The following is a 21,354-nucleotide window of genomic DNA, read 5'->3' on the forward strand; positions in this document are numbered from 1 at the left end:
GTTATGCACTCATCTTTGTATCACTTCTAATTCTTAAATCCAAAAGTAAATGCTCATTTGTAAATACCTGAGTCTATCTCTGCTAAACACATTTGTGTCTGACCCATTAAATATTAAAGTTTCACTATATATGTTTATATAGTATATTAGTTACAGATCCAATTAAACACTTTATAATTCACTAAAACAAGTATATTTAATACTGCCAAAAACAAAATTCAGTAAAACTGAATAACAAGTGTTTTGAAATTTCAATTATCCTAAAGTAGATATGATCTTCTAAGAATCTAGAAGATAAACTAGACAATAGGGAACACTATAAGCTATTTTATTAAAATCTGTAAACTACCTAGTTGATCCATTTCTTCCGATATGAGTTCACTTGCGCAACTCGCCAGTGTTTCCATGTCTTCATCCTGCACTCTGACTTTTCGTTCACCCCGATGTCTCCAAACACAAGACTCATCTACCTATGGAAACAGTTCTTTTTCACTGACAGAACTTTAGTTAAGATTCATGAAACTCAGAAAAAAAATAACAAAGAAGCTGAAGAATACCTTAAAGAGGAAACTAAACCCCATCATTAGATATGAGGGAGGAAGGAAATTCTTTTTTCCTATAAAAGACAATAAGCATAAATGTTAAAAAAATCCCTTTTTTCCATTTCATGCTTGCAAATTATCTGACACTGGTGGTGACACTTATTTTGTCTTTTTTCTGTCATGAAGGAACATTTCCCATTCACAGCATGTGGCATTATGTATAGGAACAGGAATTAAGAAAGAAAAAATACAAATACTTGCTCTCATCTTTGACTTAGTCAAGCCCTGAATAATCTATTTTTAGAAAAAAGGTCATGCTATACATTCTTACCCTTATAACTTTATGTGAAAGCACATTCTCATCAAGAAAAATACATATGGAGATGACAGGACAAATGCTAAATTTGCCACAGCAGCACAAAATATCCCTTATTTCATAACAGATTTCATACATGAAATCAGAATAGTTTCTGTTCTGAAAATATTATTAACAATGGTCCTCAAACCTATCTCCATAACCTACCGACAAGTCATTACCTCTTATCATGAAGCTTCCTGTTGTCAAATATTCTCCAGTTGGTGCTGTTTTAGACACCTGAGGAGTACAACACCACATTATACTGTTGTCTTAAGAAATACGTTTTTAAAATTTTCACTGAATAAAGTCAAGTCATATTCAAGTAAATAGCACTGTCTCCTAAAAAGTTTATAATTTAGTAAAAATTCTCAACGCCAAAATATCTCTTCAAAGACAGATATACCTTTGGCAGTAAAAAAGAAAAGACTTAAGGATACACTACACCAATAACTTTCAAATGCCATGGATTAGAGCCAGAACTTGTCCACATGTTTCCTCTGGTTTGAGATATAATGAGAAAAATAAGGACAGTTTAATATGCTTGTAGCATAAAGCTATATTTACTAATACTATATTTATTAAATAAAATCCTTTCCTGAAGTACTGTTTTTGGGGTAGTAAAATAACCTTTCATTTTAGGAAAAAGATGATAGATTTTTAAAAATGTATTCTAATTTGGCAAAGTAAGAAGATAATTGCATAATATTTTAAAATTTTATATTATCGGGGCACCTGGATGGATCAGATGGTTAAGCATCTGCCTTCAGCTCAGATCATGATCCCAGGGTCCTGGGATCGAGCCCTGCATCGGACTCCTTGCTCAGTGGGGAGCCGCCTTCTCCCTCTCCCTCTGCCTGCTGCTCCCCCTGCTTGTGCTCTCTCTCTTTCCTTCTGTCAAATAAATAAATAAAATCTTTAAAAATAAATAAAATTTTATATTATCTGTGAAACCCCCAAATCTGAGAGTATCTTTGTCATAGATACTGGAGGGACTAAAGCACACTAATTTCACCCTTAAAAACCAATTCAATAAAAGAATTAAAACTACTTTTATAACAGTACTGAGACAGAAAATATAATCTGAGTGATGTTAATTTCCTGAAAACACAGTATCACAGCACAGCAGAAAATAATGAATATAAATAGATGTAAAAATAAACTAAGGGAGGATAATAGTATTGAATTCTTTTTTTTAAGATTTTATTTATTTATTTGAGAGAGAGAATGAGAGAGAGAATATGAGACGGGGGAGGGTCAGAGGGAGAAGCAGACTCCCTGTTGAGCAGGGAGCCCGATGTGGGACTTGATCCTGGGACTCCAGGATCATGACCTGAGCCGAAGGCAGTCGCTTAACCAACTGAGCCACCCAGGCGCCCCAACAGTACTGAATTCTTTACCTTGCTGCATAGCTTTAGGACCTTGTAAAAGTACATCGTTATCAATTGTAATTACTGAAAATATGAAATAGCAATGGGAAGTCAAATATAGAGTGAAGTAGCATCAAGTAAAATAGCATTTAAGAAGGACAATTACTAAAACCAAGTGAATAAAAAACCACCAGATACAGCTATTTTTCAGGAAGGGCCAAAGAGAGATCAGAAAATTCCAACAAAGATGAAGAGGAGAAAGATTTTTTAGGCCAGTATGCCAGTCATAACTGGAACATCTGTCATCTTGTATAACTGCATGAATCATTTGCTCTCTTCATTTAGGGTATGCTCACATCTTACTTTCCTAGAAAGGCCTTCTCTGACACTTCATTCAAAATGGCAGCCCTTATCACTCTCTACTGCCTACTCCACTTACAAGAAAAATTTTTTACAGCACTTGTTACCAGACGTTATGTATGTATTTTTCTCCACCACCAAAACGTCATCTCAAAGTAGGCACTTTGCCTTGTTCACGTCCATACCCTCAAAATTTGGTACACAATAGCTCTTTTATTTCTTATTTTTTGGGAGCCCAACATGGGGCCTGAACCCATGACCCTGGGATCAAGACCTGAGCTGAGATCAAGAGTCGGACACTTAACCTACTAAGCCACCCAGGTGTCCCGGTACACAATAGCTCTTAATAAATTAAGAAAAAGGACCACAGCCCTTATTACCTGATGATGGTACACCCACCAAGCACTAGTGATAACTCGTGCATCCCAAGCAGCACTGTAGCAAAGTGCCATTGTGCCTGCTTCAGTCAAGGTCCGAGGGGGAATGGGTTCTCCTGTAATAACAACACTGCAATGCTTCAGTACCCAAGTACAGACTTTCTACACAGCAATATAAGAAAATTACATGCAGCATGACAGATCTGATCTCCTTACATCTTAAATAATGATACCACATTTTTCTTTCAATATTACATAAAGTTACTATTTTTTTTATTAACAATGTATTTTACAACATCACTCACCATCAGGGAAATACAAATCAAAACCATAATGAATTATCACCTCACACCTGTCAGAATGGCTAAAATAAAAAACACAAGAAACAACAAGTGCTGGCAAGGATGTGGAGAAAAAGGAACCCTTGTGCATTGTTGGTGGGAAAGCAAACTGGTGCAGCCACTGTGGAAAACAGTATGGAGGTCCCTCAAAAAACTAAAAATAGGACTACCCTATGATCCAGTAATCACACCACTGGGTATTTACCCAAAGGATATGAAAACACTAATTCAGAAGGATACATGCACCCCATGTTTCTTGCAGCATTATTTACAATAGTCAAATTATAGAAGCAGCCCAAGTGTCCATCAATAGATGAATGGATAAAGAAGATGTCATGTATATATACACAACGGAATATTATTCAGCCATAAAAAAGAATGAAATCTTGCCATTTGCAACAACATGGATGGATCTAGAAAGTATAATGCTAAGCAAAATAAACCAGTCAAGAGAAAGACAAATACCATATGATTTCACTCATATGTGGAATTTAAAAAAAAAACAAAGGGGAAAAAAAACCCAGACAAACCAAAAAACAGACTCTTAACTATAGAGAACACACATGATTACCAGAGGGGAGCTGGGTAAGGGGATGGGTGAAACAGGTGAAGAGGATTAAGAATACACTTATCTTGGAGTGGTGGGGGATGGGAGGGATGGGGTGGCTGGGTGATAGACACTGGGGAGGGTATGTGCTATGGTGAGCGCTGTGAATTGTGCAAGACTGTTGAATCACAGATCTGTACCTCTGAAACAAATAATGCAACATATGTTAAAAAAAAAAAGAGTAGGAAGGGCAAAATGAAGGGGGGCGGAAATCGGAGGGGGAGATGAACCATGAGAGACGATGGACTCTGAAAAACAAACTGAGGGTTCTAGAGAGGAGGAGCGTGGGGGGATGGGTTAGCCTGGTGATGGGTATTAAAGAGGGCACCTATTGAATGGAGCACTGGGTGTTATATGCAAACAATGAACCATGGAACACTACATCAAAAACTAATGATGTAATGTATGGTGATTAACATAATAAAATTTAAAAAAAAGAATACACTTATCTTAATGAGCACTGAGTAATACACAGAACTGTTGAATCACTAACTGTACACCTGAAACTTACATAACACTGTATGTTAACTATACTGGCATTAAAATAAGATAAAAAATAAATAATAAAAATATATTTACAAAGCAGGCTTTTAATGGCCTAAGTAAATCAGAGAAGAAATGCCCCGTCACTTATATTAATAACTCTAACTTCATTCCAGATAGAATAATTTAGAAAAGCCTATTCAAAGTCTGAAGACTCCCAGAATTACTACAGATCACCAAAATCATCAAAGCAAAAAGCATATTAGTAATATAACCCTACAGTTAGATTTCAAATATCTTTTAATTGTGATGTAATTTATATACTATAAAATTCACCCTTTTAAAGTACATAATCCAGTGGTTTTTAGTATACTCATAAACCTATTAACCATTACCACTAATTCCAGAACATTTTCATCATCCCCCAAGGAAATCTTATATCCATTAATAGTCATTCTCCACTTTCCCAGCCCATGACAATAACAAATATACTCTGTCTCTATGGATTTGCCTATTTTGGAATTTCATATCAATGGAATCATATGTGTCTGGCTTCTTTCACTTAGCATCACATGTTAAAGGTTCATCCCTGTTAGAGCAATTACCAATACCTCATCTCTTTAAGAATGAATACTATTCCATTATATCAACATACCACATTTTGTTTATTCCTCAACTAATGAACATGTAGGTTGTTTCCATTTCTTGGCTGTTATAAATAATGCTGTTAAGTATATGTGCAAATATATTTAGTGTGGTCATATCTATAGAACTAGGAGTGTTATTGCTAGGTCACATGGTAAATTCTATGTTCAACTTTTTGAGGAACCGCCAAACTCTATTCTATAGCAGCTGAATCATTTTCAATTCCCATCAGCAGCATATAAAGGTTCCAATATCGATATCCCCACCAACACTTGTTTTGTCTATTTTTTAACTATTGTACTGGGTGTGAAGTGGTATCTCCTTGTGGTTATTTGCATTTTCCTAATGATGAATGATGCTGAGGACCTTATGTGCTTGTTAGCCACTCTTAAATCTTTGGAGATATATTTGGACCCTTTGTCATTTTAAAATTGTTTTTGTTTTTTTCCTTTTTATTGTTGAGACTTAAGAGTTCTTTGGATACTGGTTCTTTATTAGATAAATGATTTGCCAATATTTTCTCTCATTCTGTGAGTTGTCTTTTCACTTTTTTGAGAACGTCCTTGAATTAAGGCTTTTAAGTCCAATTTACCTGTTTTTCTTTGTTGCTTATGCTTTTGATGTCTGAGAAATGACTTCCTGATTCATTATGCCTTATTTTCTTCTAACGGTTTTATAGTTTTAGCTTTTAAGTTTAGGTTTGTGATGCACTTAATTTTTATAAATGGTGTGAAGCAGGGGTCTTACTTTTATTCTTCTGTACATGGATATTAGTATTCCAAACACCACTTGTTGACAACATTATTCTATCCCCATTGAATGGCTTTCATATACTTGTTCAAAGTCAATGGACTGGAAATGAGGAATCTCAATTCTCTTCAGTAATCTATTTGTCCATCCTCATACCAACACCTGTCTTTATTACTGTTACTTTGTAGGAGGTTTTGAAATCAGGAAGTGTGAGTCCTCCTATTTTGTCCTTCATTTTTAGAAATGATTTGGCTGACCTAGGTCCTTTGCATTTCTGTGTGAGTTTTAGGATCAACTTACCCATCTCTGCAAAAAAAAAAAAAAGGCAGCTTGAATTCTGAGAGGGATCACATCAATCTATAGAGTTACTGCCATCAGAACAACATCAAGACTTCCAATCCTTACACTACAAGTCTTTCCATTTATTTAAGTCTTCTTTAATTTCTTTCAATGATGTTTTATAGTTTGGGGTGTATGTCTTGCATTTCTTTTTGGTAAATTTATTAAGTATTTTATTCTTTTTAATGCTATTATAAATGAATGTTTTATTGATTTACTTTAGTACTGTTCACTGCGAGTATATAGAAATACAACTGACTTGGGAGAGCCTGTGTGGCTCAGTCAGTTAAACATCTGATTCTTGGTTCCAGCTCTGGTCACGATCTCATAGGTTGTGAGATCAAGACCTGAGTTGGGCTCCATGCTCAGTGGGGAGTTGGCCTGAAGATTTTCTCACGATGTCCCTCCCCCATTCATGTGTGCACACTCTCTCTCAAATAAATAAATTAAAAAAAAAAAAGAACTACAACTGATTTACATATAATGACCTTGTATCCCAAACATTCTAAACATGTTTACTAACTAATAATTTTTGGTGGATTCCTTGAGGTTTTAAATATATAAGATCATGCCATCTGCAAACGGAAATAGCTTTACTTATTCTTTACTAATGTGGGTATTTTTTATTTCTTTTTATTACCTAATGGCCTACTTAGAAGAACCTCCATACAAGGTTGAATAGAAATGACAAGAACAGACATTTTTATCTTGTTCCTGATCTTAAGCAAAGAGTTTTCAGTCTTTCATCATTAAGTCTGATGTTAGCTGTGGGTTTTTCATAAATGTTCTTTACTAAGTTGAGGAAGCTCCCTTCTGTTCTTAGTTTGTTGAGTATTTTTATCATAAATGGGTGTTGGATTACTGCCAAAGGCTTTTTCTGCATCGATTGAGATGATCATGTGGTTTTTGTCCTTTATTAATACACTTTACTATAGTGATTAATTTTCATATATTAAACCAACCTTGCATTCCTGGGAAAAAATCCCACTTTGTCATAGTGTATAATCCTTTTAATATGCTGCTGGATTCGGCTTTCTAATATTTTGTTGAGGGTTTTTGTGTCTATTCATAAGCAATATTGGTCTGTAGTTTTCAATTCTTGTGATGTCTTTGTCTGGTTTTGTTATTAGGGTAATACTGGCCTTACAGAATGAGTGAGGAAGTTTTCCCATATCTTCTATTTTTTGGATGAGTTTGTGAAGGATTTGTGTTCAATTTTCTTTAAAAGTTTGGTAGAATTCACCAGTGAAGCTACCTGGGCCCATAATTTTCTTTGTGAGCATGTTTTTTGTTTTGGGTATTTTTTTTTTTTAAGATTTTATTCATTTATTTGACAGAGCACAAGCAGGCAGAACGGCAGGCAGAGGGAGAGGGAGAAGCAGGCTCCCTGGCTCCCTGCTGAGCGGGGAGCCTAACATGGGGCTTGATCACAGGACTCCAGGATCATGACCTGAGCTCAATGCAGACACTTAACCGGCTGAGCCACCCAGGTGCCCCTAAGTATTTTTTTTTTAATTACTATTTCAATCTCTTTATTTGTTATACGTTTGTTTTGATTTTCTATTCCTCCTTGAGTCAGTTTTGGTAGTCTGTGTCTTTCTAGGAATGAGCCTGTCTCATCTAGGTCATTTAATTTGTTGCTATTCAATTGTATGTAACATGCCTTCACAATCCTTTTTCCCTTCAACAAATGTAGATCCCAAAGGTATTTAATAAATGCTCCAGATATAGACTATAGATCTAATTTTTATCCCGGTGAAAAGTTCCTTCTTCGGTTAAAGAAGCCACTTTGGAGAGAAAACAGAGTTCTGCTGTCTTACTGCACCTTCACCACAAGGAACACCACATGAGTATTTCTTAAAACGGTGTTTTCCAAGAGGAAGCTAGTGAACTTCTAAAAATCCTTTTGATTTCTGTAAAGTTGGTAGTAATGTCCCCCCTTGTGTTCCTAATGTTAGGAATTTGAATATTCTCTTATTTTTTTGGTCAGTCAAGCTAAAGTTTTACTAATTTTGTTGATATTTTTCAAAGAACCAACTTTGGTTTCACTGATTTTCTCTACTGTTCTTCTATTCTGTTTCATTTATTTCCACTCTAAATTTTATTAGTTCCTTTCCTTACTATGGGTTATTTGCTATTCTTCTAGATCTTATGTATACACTTTCATTTTTGAGAGCTTTCCTCCTTTTTAAATTATAAACATTACAGCTATAAACTTCTCACTAAGCACTGCTTTAGTTGCAACTCATATCATTTTGATATATTGTGTTTCATTTCATTCATCTCAAAGTATTTTCTAACACTCCCTGTCATTTTCTCTTTGACACTGGTTACTTATGATTGTGTTGTTTAATTTCCACACATTTGTGAATTTTTTTTTTAAAGATTTTATTTATTTATTAGAGAGAGAGAGAGAATGAGAAGTAGAGAGCAGGAGAGGGAAGAGGGTCAGAGGGAGAAGCAGACTTCCCGCTGAGCAGGGAGCCCGATGTGGGACTCGATCCCGGGACTCCAGGATCATGATCTGAGCCGAAGGCAGTCGCTTAACCGACTGAGCCACCCAGGTGCCCCCATTTGTGAATTTTTGAAATTTTCATCTATTACTGGTTTCTAACTTCACTCCATTATGGTCAGAAAGCTTACTTTGTATGATTTCAGTAGCTTTAAATCTACTAAGACTTGTCTTAGAGACTATTACATGGTCTAGCCTAAAGAATATACCAGACGCACTTGAGTAGTCTATTGTTGTTAGGTGAGAATACCAGAGATGTGTGTTAGGTTGAGTTAACTTACAGAATCTTCTATTCTGTATTCTATATTAACTTATAGAATCTTCTATTTCCTTGTTGATCTTATACCTAGTTATTCTGTCCACGACTGAGAGTAGGTATTAAAGTCTCGAACTATTACTGTTGATCTGCCTATTTCTCCTTTCAATTCTGTCAGATTTTGCTTCATGGCTAATTCTAGGGCTCTGTTGTTGGGTGCATATATGTTTACAATAGTTATATCTTAGTGATGGGAACACCTGAGTGGCTCAGTTGGTTGGGTGTCTGCCTTTGGCTCAGGTAATGACCCCAGGTCCTGGGATCGAGTCCCACATTGGCCTCCTTGCTCAGTGGGGAGCCTGCTTCTCCCTCTGCCTGCCACTCTCCCTGCTTGTGTTCTGTCTCTCTCTCTCTGACAAATAAATAAATTAAAAAAATCTTAAAATACATATATATAAAATAGTTATATCTTATTGATGAATTGACCCTTTTATCATTATAAAGTGTCCTTTATCTCTATTAACTATTTTTGTCTAACAGTTATACTAAAAATACTTTAAAGAAAGGAATTAAAGTTCTGAAAAATAAAGAAAAATATATTACCTGTTGGATTCTTAATTACACAGCTAGTAGCTCCATGAAGATCAGCATGTACATAAATGTCCCCTTAAAAACAGATGAGAAATAATACTTTAAGTCCTGTTTCTTTCTTTTTAAAGAAAAAAACGGGTTTAACGGGTTCAAAATCCAAAGGGTATTAAGAAGGCATATAAGGAAAAGTCCATTTCCCACCCCTGGGGAGGCTCTCACAAGCTTCCTTATAGGAAAGCAATGCTAATATGGTAGATTACAAAAATGGTCAGATCGTCTCTCCCCTGCAATCCACACCTCTTTGCTCAAGAGGTGGAGTCACATCCCTCGTATCTGGGCCTGCCCCATGACCTGCCCTGGCAGAATGTGGCAGCTGTGACCAAGTGCCAATTCTCAGCCTAGACCTTAATAGTCCTTGTGTGCTTCCTCTTTTTCTCTCAAACTTGCTGAGTTACCATGTAAGCCAATCTAGGCTAACCTGCTGGAAAGTGAGAGACACATGGAGCAAATGAGTCATCCTAGCAAATGTAAAGGTCCTGAGGACCATGGATGTTTGACATGTATGAAGAGCAGTCAGAAGGCCAGACTAAGGGAAGAGTGGTAAGAAATGAGGCTGGAGAAGAAGCCAGGAAGCTTGCAAGTCAACAATGAGGGCCTCGATTGTATTCTAAGTATGTGATACCAATGAATAACCAAATGAACAAACAAATGTGGAAGTGAGATCTTTCCTCTTTTTTTTAAGGGAAAAGGGAAGTGCATGGTTCCTAAAAGGTAAACTGAGTAGCCACTGCATGCCATGACAGTTTGTCTGGGATTTGAAACTCAAAGAAGAGAAAAACCCATACTGCTCCAAGAAAGGCTCAGCTCACAATGAACAGAGCTACAGAAGACAAGAGACCAAACCCTGAGCACCATTATAAAAACCTGTTCCCTGTTGCTTTCTTTCCTGTTTTGGGATCTTCAGTGGACAACAGATTAGCTTTAATTATTGATTTCAGATACCCACACTGAAGGTTCAACCACAGTGAGGTGGTGGTTATCAGCAAACAAAAATAAATGAGAAGCCTTACACCACAGGGCTTAAGTCCTGTTCCTAAATGTGAAAAAAAGTCACAACCTTCAGCACTAAATTAAAAATTAAAATTTTGACATACAATGACTTTGGAGGACTGAAAGCTGTTTTGTCAATGTAGCAGAGAATCAAAATTCCAATACTACAGAGTAGCTCAGCACTACTACTTTAGGACTATTCACTTAAAATGAGAATTAAGTGTCAAAGCACATATTCAACAAACCATAAGCCACCAAGATGAAACTCTTCCTACCAACTAAACCTGTCAAGCAAAGGAGTGTAAGATGAAAATCTGTATCTCATACTGAGATAACTGATCCAATTACTTAGGAGAAAATTCTTTAAAATTTTAATCTTACTTACCTGTTGTCAAGTATCTTTTCACAATTATTTCATTCTGTTGCTGATCTCGTCCACCTATAATTAGATAGTTCTCTGAGCTAATGAACCACAGAAATTTCTCAAACCTATCAAATTGAAAGAAAAAAGTTAACATTCTTTTCCTTTATAGTCACCTGAATTCACATCCTTTTCGCAAACAAAAACCAAAAAACCCAATGAAGCTATCCTTCATCAAACTGAATTTTATTGAAATCTTGTAATACAAATTGCCTTAGGATAGTCTTTAGAAGAAAGTAATTAAATTCTATGTTTAAAAAAAGTATGTTCTCTCCTTATCTCACTCTCATACAGAGTCTTCTTAAACTCAAGGTAAACACAACAATGAATTACACAAAGCAAAAGCATAAAATGTCACATAGTCCCTTTGTGGGGCACTGGCTAGGTTTTGGGGCTACTGGTAAGAAAGAAAAGTTTTCCCATTCTGTCTTCAACTGAATGTTTACATATATGATATTCTTTATACTTTTTTTATAGAGCAAAAATTACCTTTAGAAGTATAAAATTATAACTTTTCTCAAGAGGCAAAATAATTTGGGTTTTTATGATTAATACATACCATCATGATAAAAAGTAAAGAGTGTATTTATATGACATTTAGAAATGACACAGAGATGAATAGAAATATTTCCTATATTACACCTGACTACCAAGATGATAATCTTTATGACTTAATCCACAATTTAAAACCTGCTGGTTACAAATGATAGATTAAGCACAGGCATTAAACTAAACTCCTTTATATCTCCCCAAATTATCCCTGTTTTCTAATCTGATTTTTTATTAATACATATACACATTTCAGAAATTTTAAAAACTATACAAAAGTATGGTTGAGAGATCCTGCATCCTCTTTCAGTCCTATTACCACTACCAAACAGGAATCCATTGTTATTAGCTTTCTGTTTCCCTCTCTGGAATTTCTTTATACATACAAAAGCTAGAATAAAATGCCTATTCTAAACCTTTTCTTTTAGACACAATACAAACTATTCTGAAAATGCTTTCTTTTTTCACTTAAAAATGTCTTCTTGGGGCACCTGGCTGGTTGGTGGAGCATGTGACTCTTGATCTTGGCGCTGTGGGTTCGAGTCCCATGGTGGGTATAGAGATTACTTAAAAATACTATCTTTAAAAAAAAAAAAGTCTTCACTGCTGAGTGGATGTACTATACTTATTTAACAACTGCCCTATTGATGGTAAAGAGGTTTCTAAAATGACATAAACCTATAAAGACAGAAAATGGGAAATATAAGGATGTATTCTGTAATTATCTTAGTAAAGGAGCATATAACTAAAAGAAAAAAAATGAAAGGAGGCAGAAAGACAAGAATAAAGAACAAATGGGACAAATAGAAAGCAAACAGTAAAATGGTTAGATTTAAACCCGTATGTATCAGAAATTGCATTAAATGTAAATGTAGTCAATTCTTCACATAAAATGCAGACTGTCAGACTGGAAAATAATATATATATTCCTTTAAAATAAAAGAATATAAAAAGATTGAAAAAACATGATGGAATAAGATATATCATGCAAACACTAACCAAAATAAAGCTAATTTAGTTTTAATATCTCACACAGAAGGGAAAAAGAAGTTACAAGTTAAAAGAACATTTGATTAGAGTTAATAAAAGGCTCAATTCACTGCAAAGATAACAGCTCTATATTTTTATCACCTCATATATATAAAGCAAAAACTAGCAGAAGTAAAAGGAGAAACAAACAAATGCACAATTATGTGATTCTTAACACAACTCTCAGTGACTGAAAAAATCATTAAAAAAAGAATTAGCAAAGATGCCAACGATTTGAACGTAATTAATGGATGCGACCTAATTGATATTTAGAGAAATGCACTCAACAACTATAAAACGCTCATTTCAACTACATATGAAACATCTGTAAATAAAGTGGACCACAAATATGCTGTACCATAAAGCAAGTTTCAGTAACAAATGTCAAAAGGTTGAGATAATTCAGAATACCATCTCTGAACATTATGCAAATTAAGTTAGAAATCAATGGCAAAAAGAGAACTAAAAAAGCTCCACAGGCTGTGAATTGTGTAAGACTGATGAATCAAAGACCTGTACTTCTGAAACAAATAATACATTATATGTTTAAAAAAAAAAAAAAAAAAAAGATAGTAGGAAGGGAAAAATGAAGGGGGGGAAATCGGAGGGGGAGACAAACCATGAGAAACTATGGAATCTGAGAAACAAACTGAGGGTTTTAGAGGGGAGGGGGTGGGGGGATGGGTTAGCCTGATGATGGGTATTAAAGAGGGCATGTACTGAATGGAGCACTGGGTGTTATACGCAAACAATGAATCATGGAACACTACATCAAAAACTAATGATGGAACGTATGGGGACTAACGTAACATAATTTAAAAAAAAAAGCTCCATAGGCTTGGCAATTAATAACATAATTCTAAATAATGCATGGGTGAAGAAATCACAAGAACATATTTTCACATGAAATATCATGAAAATACAATATAACAAAACTTTTTAGATAAAGTTAAAGCCAGGCTTAGAAGGAAATTTACTGCCTGAAATACATGTTACAAAAGAAAAGAGGCTGGGAGGAAAAAAAAAAAAAATCAATGAACTAAGTTTCCATATCAAGAAATCAGAAAGGGAAATGCAAATGAATCTTCAAGAAAAGTCGAAAGAGGAAAATAATAAAACAGACACCACATAGGTAATAGAGGAGATCAACAGTCAAAACTGGTTCCTGAAAGATTAATACAACTGAAAATCCTCTGGTCAGACTAATCAAGAAAAAGAGAAGGCACAATAACAACTATCATAAATAAAAAGGGAAGGATATTAAAGAATATAGGGATGTTAAAAAGTTAAGTGGAATATTATAATTTTATGGCAGTACATTCCAAACTTAGAAATAGACAAAGTCTTAGGAAGATACTACTAACCAGAATTAGACAATCTGAGTAGTACTAAAGAATCTGAATCTATAGTGAAAAAGTTTCCCATAAAGAAAACTTCAAGACTACTCAGCTTCACAGGTGGAATTTTGTCAAACATCCAAGGACAACTGATAAAGGAACGCTTCCCAGGGGCGCCTGGGTGGCTCAGTTAGTTAAGCGTCTGCCTTTGGCTCAGGTCATGATCTCTAGATCCTGGGATGGAGCCCCACATCGGGCTCTCTGCTCAGCAGGAACTCTGCTTCTCTTTCCCTCTCCCTCTGCCACTCCCCCCTGTTCGTTCTCTCCCTCTCTCTCTCTCTCAAATAAATACAATCTTTAAAAAAATAATAAAGGAATACTTCCCAATCTGTTTTATGAGGTAATGTTACCTTGAGACCAATCCTAAGAAGAACATTATGAAGAAATGAAAATTACAGGTCTATCCCACTCATCAACAGAGATGTGAGGAAAAGAAAGAAAGAGAGAAGAAAAATGCAACAGCATTTTGAGAAGTGGAAAAATCAATCAACAAGTGATTGGACTCAAGAAACTGAAATCTAACAGAGCTTCCAGGACTGGCAGAAACTGAAAGAATATGTGACAACTAAGCCGGCCCTGCAACAAATATTAACGGAGGGAGGTTATATAAAAGGAGAAAGACCCCAAGAGTGATACAGAACAGAAATTTACAGAGACAATCTATAGAAACAAGGACTTCACAGGTAACATGATGACAATAAAATCATATCTTTCAATAATCACTCTCAACGTGAATGGCCTAAATGCTCCCATAAAATGGAACAGAGTTGCAGATGGATAAAAAGACAGGACCCATCGATTTGCTGTCTATAAGAGACTCATTTTGAACCTAAAGATGCATCCAGACTGAGCGAAGGGATGGAGAACCATCATTCATGCCAACAGACCTCAAAAGAAAGCTGGGGTAGCAGTTCTCATATCAGACAAATTAGATTTTAAGCTAAAGACTGTAGTTAGAGACACAGAAGGACACTATGTCATTCTTAAAGGGTCTATCCAACAGGAAGATCTAACAATTGTAATATCTATGCCCCCAACATGGGAGCAGCCAACTACATAAGCCAACTGTTAACCAAAATAAAGAGACATATTGATAATAATAAGTTAATTGTAGGAGACCTCAACACTCCACTCTCAGCAATAGACAGATCATCTAAGCAGAAAATCAACAAAGAAACAAGAGCTTTGAATGATACACTGGACCAGATGGACCTCATAGATATATAAAGAACATTCCACCCTAAAACAAGAGAACATTCATTCTTCTTAAATGTACATGGAACTTTCTCCAGAATAGACCACATACTGGGTCACAAATCAGGTCTCAACCAATACCAAAAGACTGAGATTATTCCCTGCATATTTTCAGACCATAATGCTTTAAAACTAGAACTCAATCACAAGAAAACATTTGGCAGAAATTCAAACACCTGGAAGCTAAAGACCACTCTGCTTAAGAATGTTTGGTTCAACCAGGAAATCAAAGAAGAACTTAAACAATTCATGGAAATCAATGAGAATGAAAACACATCAGTCCAAAACCTATGGGATACTGCAAAGGTGGTCCTAAGGGGAAAATACATAGCCATCCAACCCTCACTCAAAAAAACTGAAAAATCCCGAATTCACCAACTAACTGTACACCTTAAAGAACTGGAGAAAAAACAACAAATGATGCCTAAGCCATGCATTAGAAAAGAAATAATTAAGATTAGCACAGAGATCAATGAATTAGAAACCAGAAATACAGTAGAGCAGATCAATGAAACCTGAAACTGGTTCTTTGAAAGAATTAATAAGATCGATAAACCACTGGCCAGACTTATCCAAAAGAAAAGAGAAAGGACCCAAATTAATAAAATTATGAATGAAAACAACTAACACCAAGGAAATAGAAACAATTATTAGAAATTATTATCAACAACTATATGCCAATAAATTAAGCAACCTGGAAGAAATGGATGCCTTCCTGGAATCCTATAAACTACCAAGACAGAAACAGAAACAAGACAACCTGAATAGACCAATAACCAGTAACAAGATTGAAGGAGTGATCAAAAACCTCCCAAAAAACAAGAGTCCAGGGCCTGATGGATTCCCTGGGGAATTCTACCAAACACTCAAAGAAGAAATAATACCTATTCTTCTGAAGCTGTTTCAAAAAATAGAAAAAAAAGGAAAGCTTCCAGACTCATTCTATTAGGCCAGCATTACCTTGATACCCAAACCAGGCAAAGACCCCATCAAAAAGGAGAATTTCAGACTGATATCCCTGATGAATATGGATGCCAAAATTCTCAACAAGATCCTAGCTAATAGAATCCAACAGTACATTAAAAGGATCATCCACCATGACCAAGTGGGACTTATTCCTGGGATGCAAGGGTGGTTCAACATTCACAAATCAATGTGATAGAACACATTAACAAGAGGAGAGAGACGAACCATATGGTCCTCCCAACTGATGCCAAAAAAGCACTTGAAAAATACAGCATCCTTTCCTGATTAAAACTCTCCAGAGTATAGGGATAGAGGGAACATTCCTCAAGTTCATAAAATCCATCTATGAAAAACCCACAGCGAATATGATTCTCAGTGGGGAAAAGCTGAGAGCCTTTCCCTTAAGATCAGGAACATGACAATGATGCCCACTCTCACCACTACTGTTCAAAATATTACTACAAGTCCTAGCAACAGCAATCAGACAACAAAAAGAAATAAAAGGTATTCAAATTGGCAAAGAAGAAGTCAAACTCTCTCTCTTCGCAGATGACATGATACTTTATGTGGAAAACCCAAAAGACTCCACCCCCAAATTACTAGAACTCATATAGCAATTCAGCAATGTGGCAGGATACAAAATCAATGCACAGAAATCAGCTGCTTTCTTATACACTAACAATGTAACTGTAGTAAGAGAAATTAGAGAATCGATTCCATTTACAATAGCACCAAAAACCATAAGATACCTTGGAATAAACCTAACCAAAGAGGTAAAGGATCTATACTCTACGTACTACAGAACATTCATGAAAGAAACTGAAGAAGACACAAAAAAATGGAAAAACATTCCATGCTCATGGATCTGAATAAACATTGTTAAACTGTCTATGCTGCCCAGAGCAATCTATACTTTCAACACCCATCCTGATCAAAATACCAATGGCATTTTTCAAAGTATTGGAACAAACAATCCTAAAATCTGTATGGAGTCGGAAAAGACCCCAAATCACCAAGAAAATGTTGAAAAAGAAAAACAAAGCTGGGGGCATCATGTTGCCTGATTTCAAGCTATATTACAAAGCTGTGATCACCAAGACAGCACGGTACTGGCACAAAAACAGACACATAGACCAATGGAACAGAATAGAGAGCCCAGATATGGACCCTCAACTCTATGGTCAAATAATCTTCAACAAAGTAGGAAAAACTATGCAATGGAAAAAAGACAGTCTCTTCAATAAAGGGTGCTGGGAAAATTGGACAGCTATGTACAGAAGAATGAAACTCGACCATTCTCTAACACCATACACAAAGATAAACTCTAAATGGATGAAAGACCTCAATGTGAGACAGGAATCCATTAAAATTCTAGAGGAGAACAGAGGCAGTAACCTCTTCGACATCAGCCACAGCAAATTCTTTTAAGACACATCTCCGAAGGCAAGGGAAACAAAATCGAAAATGAACTTTTGGGACTTCATCAAGATAAAAAGCTTCTCCACAGGAAAGGAAAGAGTCAACAAAACAAAGAGGCAACCCATGGAATGGGAGAAGATATCTGCAAATGACACTACAAACAAAGGGCTGATATCCAAGATCTATAAAGAATTTCTCAAACTCAACACCATAATCAAGTCAAAAAATGGGCACAGACACTTCTAAAAAGACATACAAATGGCTAACAGACACTTGAAAAAATGTTCATCATCATTAGCCATCAGAGAAATTCAATCAAAACCACACTGAGATACCACCTTACACCAGTTAGAATGGCAAAAATTAACAAGACAGGAAACAACAAGTGTTGGCGAGGATGTGGAGAAAGGGGAACCCTCTTGAACTGTTGGTGGGAAGGCAAGTTGGTACAGCCGCTTTGGAAAACAGTGTGGAGGTGCCTCAAAAAATTAAAAATAGAGCTACCCTATGACCCAGCAATTGCACTACTGGGTATTTACCCCAAAGACACAGGTGTGGTGAAAAGAAGGGCCTTATGTACCCCAATGTTCGTAGCAGCAATGTCCACAATAGCCGAACTGTGGAAAGAACCGAGATGCCCTTAAACAGACAAGTGGATAAAGAAGATGTGGTCCATATATACAATGGAATATTACTCAGCCATCAGAAAGGGTGAACACCGAACATTTGCATCAACATGGATGGGACTGGAGGAGATTATGCTAAGTGAAATAAGTCAACAGAGAAAGTCAATTATCATATGGTTTCACTTATTTGTGGAACATAAGGAACAGCATGGAGGACATTAAGAGAAGGAAGGGAAAAATGAAGGGGGGGAAATCGGAGTGGGAGACGAACCATGAGAGACTATGGACTCCGAGAAACAAACTGAGGGTTTTAGAGGGGAGGGGGATGGGGGGATGGGTTAGCCTGGTGATGGGTATTAAGGAGGGCACCTATTACATGGAGCACTGGATGTTTATGTAAACAATGAATCATGGAACACTATATCAAAAACTAATGATGTAATGTATGGTGACTAACATAAAAAAAAAAGAAGCTGAAATCAAGGCTGACAATGGAAAAAGCCAAGAAACAAATCCATATACTCTGTGTAACCCATAAAAAGCTTAAAATAGCAGTACAAAGTACTGCTAGAAATAGGGTTTAAGATGGGGTTAAAAACGGGAGAACTGGCCAAAAATCTGCTCAAGAAGCAGTTACTTCCCTAGATCTTCTTTCCAGCTCTGAACATGGTAGTAAGCTTCCCCTTCCACATCCTAACAGAAGGCCAGACGTTAATTCTCTAGGAAGTTTACAAAGAGTATCTCTGAATCAGGGGAAAAGTGGCACAGTTCTAACTAGAGGTAACATATGTAAGATAGAGCAATTAAGTAAATGTATGAATTACTGGATACTAAGTCTCCCCAATCTATTCCCACTGGGCTTCCAAAATTATGACAGCCAGGTTTTCACTTTCCAAGCAGGGGGAAACAAATCTTTCCTGAAAAATGAGACCAGCTTAAGAGTCAAAAAGCTAAAGACATTTAGAGTTCCACACAACATGGCCCACATACATCATCTCATAAGCCCAACAACCCAGAGAGAACTTCCAATCAGCATTTTAATACTCTACTATAAAGTGTGAACAGACAATAATGTGAACAGACAATTTGGGATTACCAGACATTAATAAGTCTTTAACAAAAGCTGAAGACAAACCCAACAAATAATAAAAAAAAAAAAAACCAAAACCAAAAATCTTAGAGAAGACCTGCAATAAAAGAGTACTTTTAAATAAAATTAATACATCAAAATTATTCTCAGTATAAAGAAAGTGAAGCAGGAAGTTTTTAAAAAGTAACAAAAAGGGCGCCTGGGTGGCTCAGTTGGTTAAGCGACTACCTTCGGCTCAGGTCATGATCCTGGAGTCCCAGGATCGAGTCCCACATCGGGCTCCCTGCTCAGCAGGGAGTCTGCTTCTCCCTCTGACCCTCTTCCCTCTCGTGCTCTCTATCTCTCATTCTCTAATAAATAAAATCTTTAAAAATAAATAAATAAAATAAAATAAAAACAAAAAAATAGATTAAAATAAAAACATGATAGGAAGGAATAAAACATTTAAAAATTCAGGGGGAATTGAAAGATAAAGAAATCTCTCAGAATATAGAACAAAAAGATAGAGTTGAAAAACAGAAAATGCAAGAAAATTGGAGGACCATCCAAGGAGTCCCATATTTAATAAATAAGACTTCCAGAAGGAAAGAAAAAAAAGAAAACAAACCAAAAAACGCAATCCACAGAGTGCTAAGAAATATTTCAAGAAAATTTCTCAGAACTGAAAGTTTCTAAATTAAAATGACTCACAGAGTATCCAGCATAATAGATTAAAACATCTTCACCAACCTACATCATTGTGAAATTTTGGAAAACTGAGAGAAAAAAGATCTACAAGTTTACAGAAAGGCAAAAACAAATTTTCAATAAAATATAACTATCAAAATGACATCAGACTTTTGAAGATCAAATCTGAAAGTTAACACAATGAACAATGACTTTAAAAGTCTGAAGAAAACATTTTCAAACTAGAATCTATAGCCAGTCACACAATTAGGTATAAGGGTAAAAATAATTTTTTAATATTTTGAAGACCTCAAAAACTTTACATCTTATACATCCCTTCTCCTGCAGCCTCTAGGGCACATATTCCATCAACCAAGAAAAAGGAAGTACGAGATCCAGGACCGAGAATCCAACAGAGAGGGGAAAAGAGAATTTTCAGGATAAGAATAAAAGAAGATCTTAAGATGTTAAGAGTAACTGATCTAAAACAAAGTAGGTCAAATCAAAAAGCTCAGGAGAGACTTCTGCAAGATGATACTGATAGAATTCCAATGTGTCTGAACACACTTGAAAGAGGAAGGTGTGAATGAAATGACAATTATTACCTTCAGGGAAGACAAAAAGCTGAGCAGGGAAGAAAAAGAAACGTAATGTTATATGACTCAGCTGTGACTACAATTAAAATATTAATGTAATATTAATGCTGAATATCAACCGTGGCAAATTATGCTATACCTTTACTGGGAGGCTGAGTGTATACGTGTGTAATGGAGCACAGGAGGAAAGAATAAATTCTTCATCTTAGACAGTGGGAAGTCATTAATAGAGTATAAAACAGAAAAATTAAGAAGCAGCAATATAAGGATATTACTAAGAGAAAAAGAGAAAAAGTAATCAGCTAAAAGAGCTAAAAATAGTTTCTATGGAGAGGAGGTAACAGAGTAGGGATAAAATATTCCAGGGGTACTGGTTTTTGCAGTTTTGTAGAACTGCTTGATTTTCTAAACAATGTGCATGTATAATTTTAACAAAAACAAAAAACTATTTTTAAAAGGTAGAACACTTACCAATATACTTTTCTTGCTTTCTGAATAGAGGTAACTGTTTGGACTTCTTTTAAGGTTTGCTTTGTTTTCTTTTCTGCTGATTTAAATGCCTATTTATAAGAAGAGACTTTTTAAATAATTTGTTAAGAACATATTTTAGTAACACCAAGTAAGGGGTGCCTGGGTGGCTCAGCTGGTTAAGCATCCAACTCTTGATTTCAGCTCAGGTCATGTTCTCAAGGTCATGAGATCAAGCCCTGCATTGGGCTCGGTACTGAGCATGGAGCCTGCTTGATTCTCTCACCCTCTCTCT

At 35.8% G+C, this 21,354-nt stretch overlaps 1 protein-coding gene across 3 annotated transcripts in view; it reads right to left on the reverse strand.

Moving 5' to 3' along the window:
• NEMF (nuclear export mediator factor) overlaps positions 1–21,354 on the reverse strand; it is a 53,007-nt gene that overhangs the window by 10,456 nt on the left and 21,197 nt on the right. For all 3 annotated transcript variants that reach the window (XM_073895173.1, XM_073895172.1, XM_025870102.2), the window contains 7 exons: positions 21,063–21,151; positions 10,964–11,067; positions 9,541–9,603; positions 3,008–3,120; positions 1,080–1,137; positions 558–616; positions 350–470 (listed from right to left, as the gene is read on the reverse strand). In XM_073895173.1, the coding sequence (XP_073751274.1) occupies positions 350–470; positions 558–616; positions 1,080–1,137; positions 3,008–3,120; positions 9,541–9,603; positions 10,964–11,067; positions 21,063–21,151 (607 nt within the window). The remainder of the gene's footprint in view (positions 1–349; positions 471–557; positions 617–1,079; positions 1,138–3,007; positions 3,121–9,540; positions 9,604–10,963; positions 11,068–21,062; positions 21,152–21,354) is intronic.

This window comes from Callorhinus ursinus, unplaced genomic scaffold (genome assembly GCF_003265705.2).
Source record: "Callorhinus ursinus isolate GAN/ISIS: 27379988/994484 unplaced genomic scaffold, GSC_fseal_2.0 scaffold8, whole genome shotgun sequence".
NCBI classification, from domain to species: domain Eukaryota; kingdom Metazoa; phylum Chordata; class Mammalia; order Carnivora; family Otariidae; genus Callorhinus; species Callorhinus ursinus.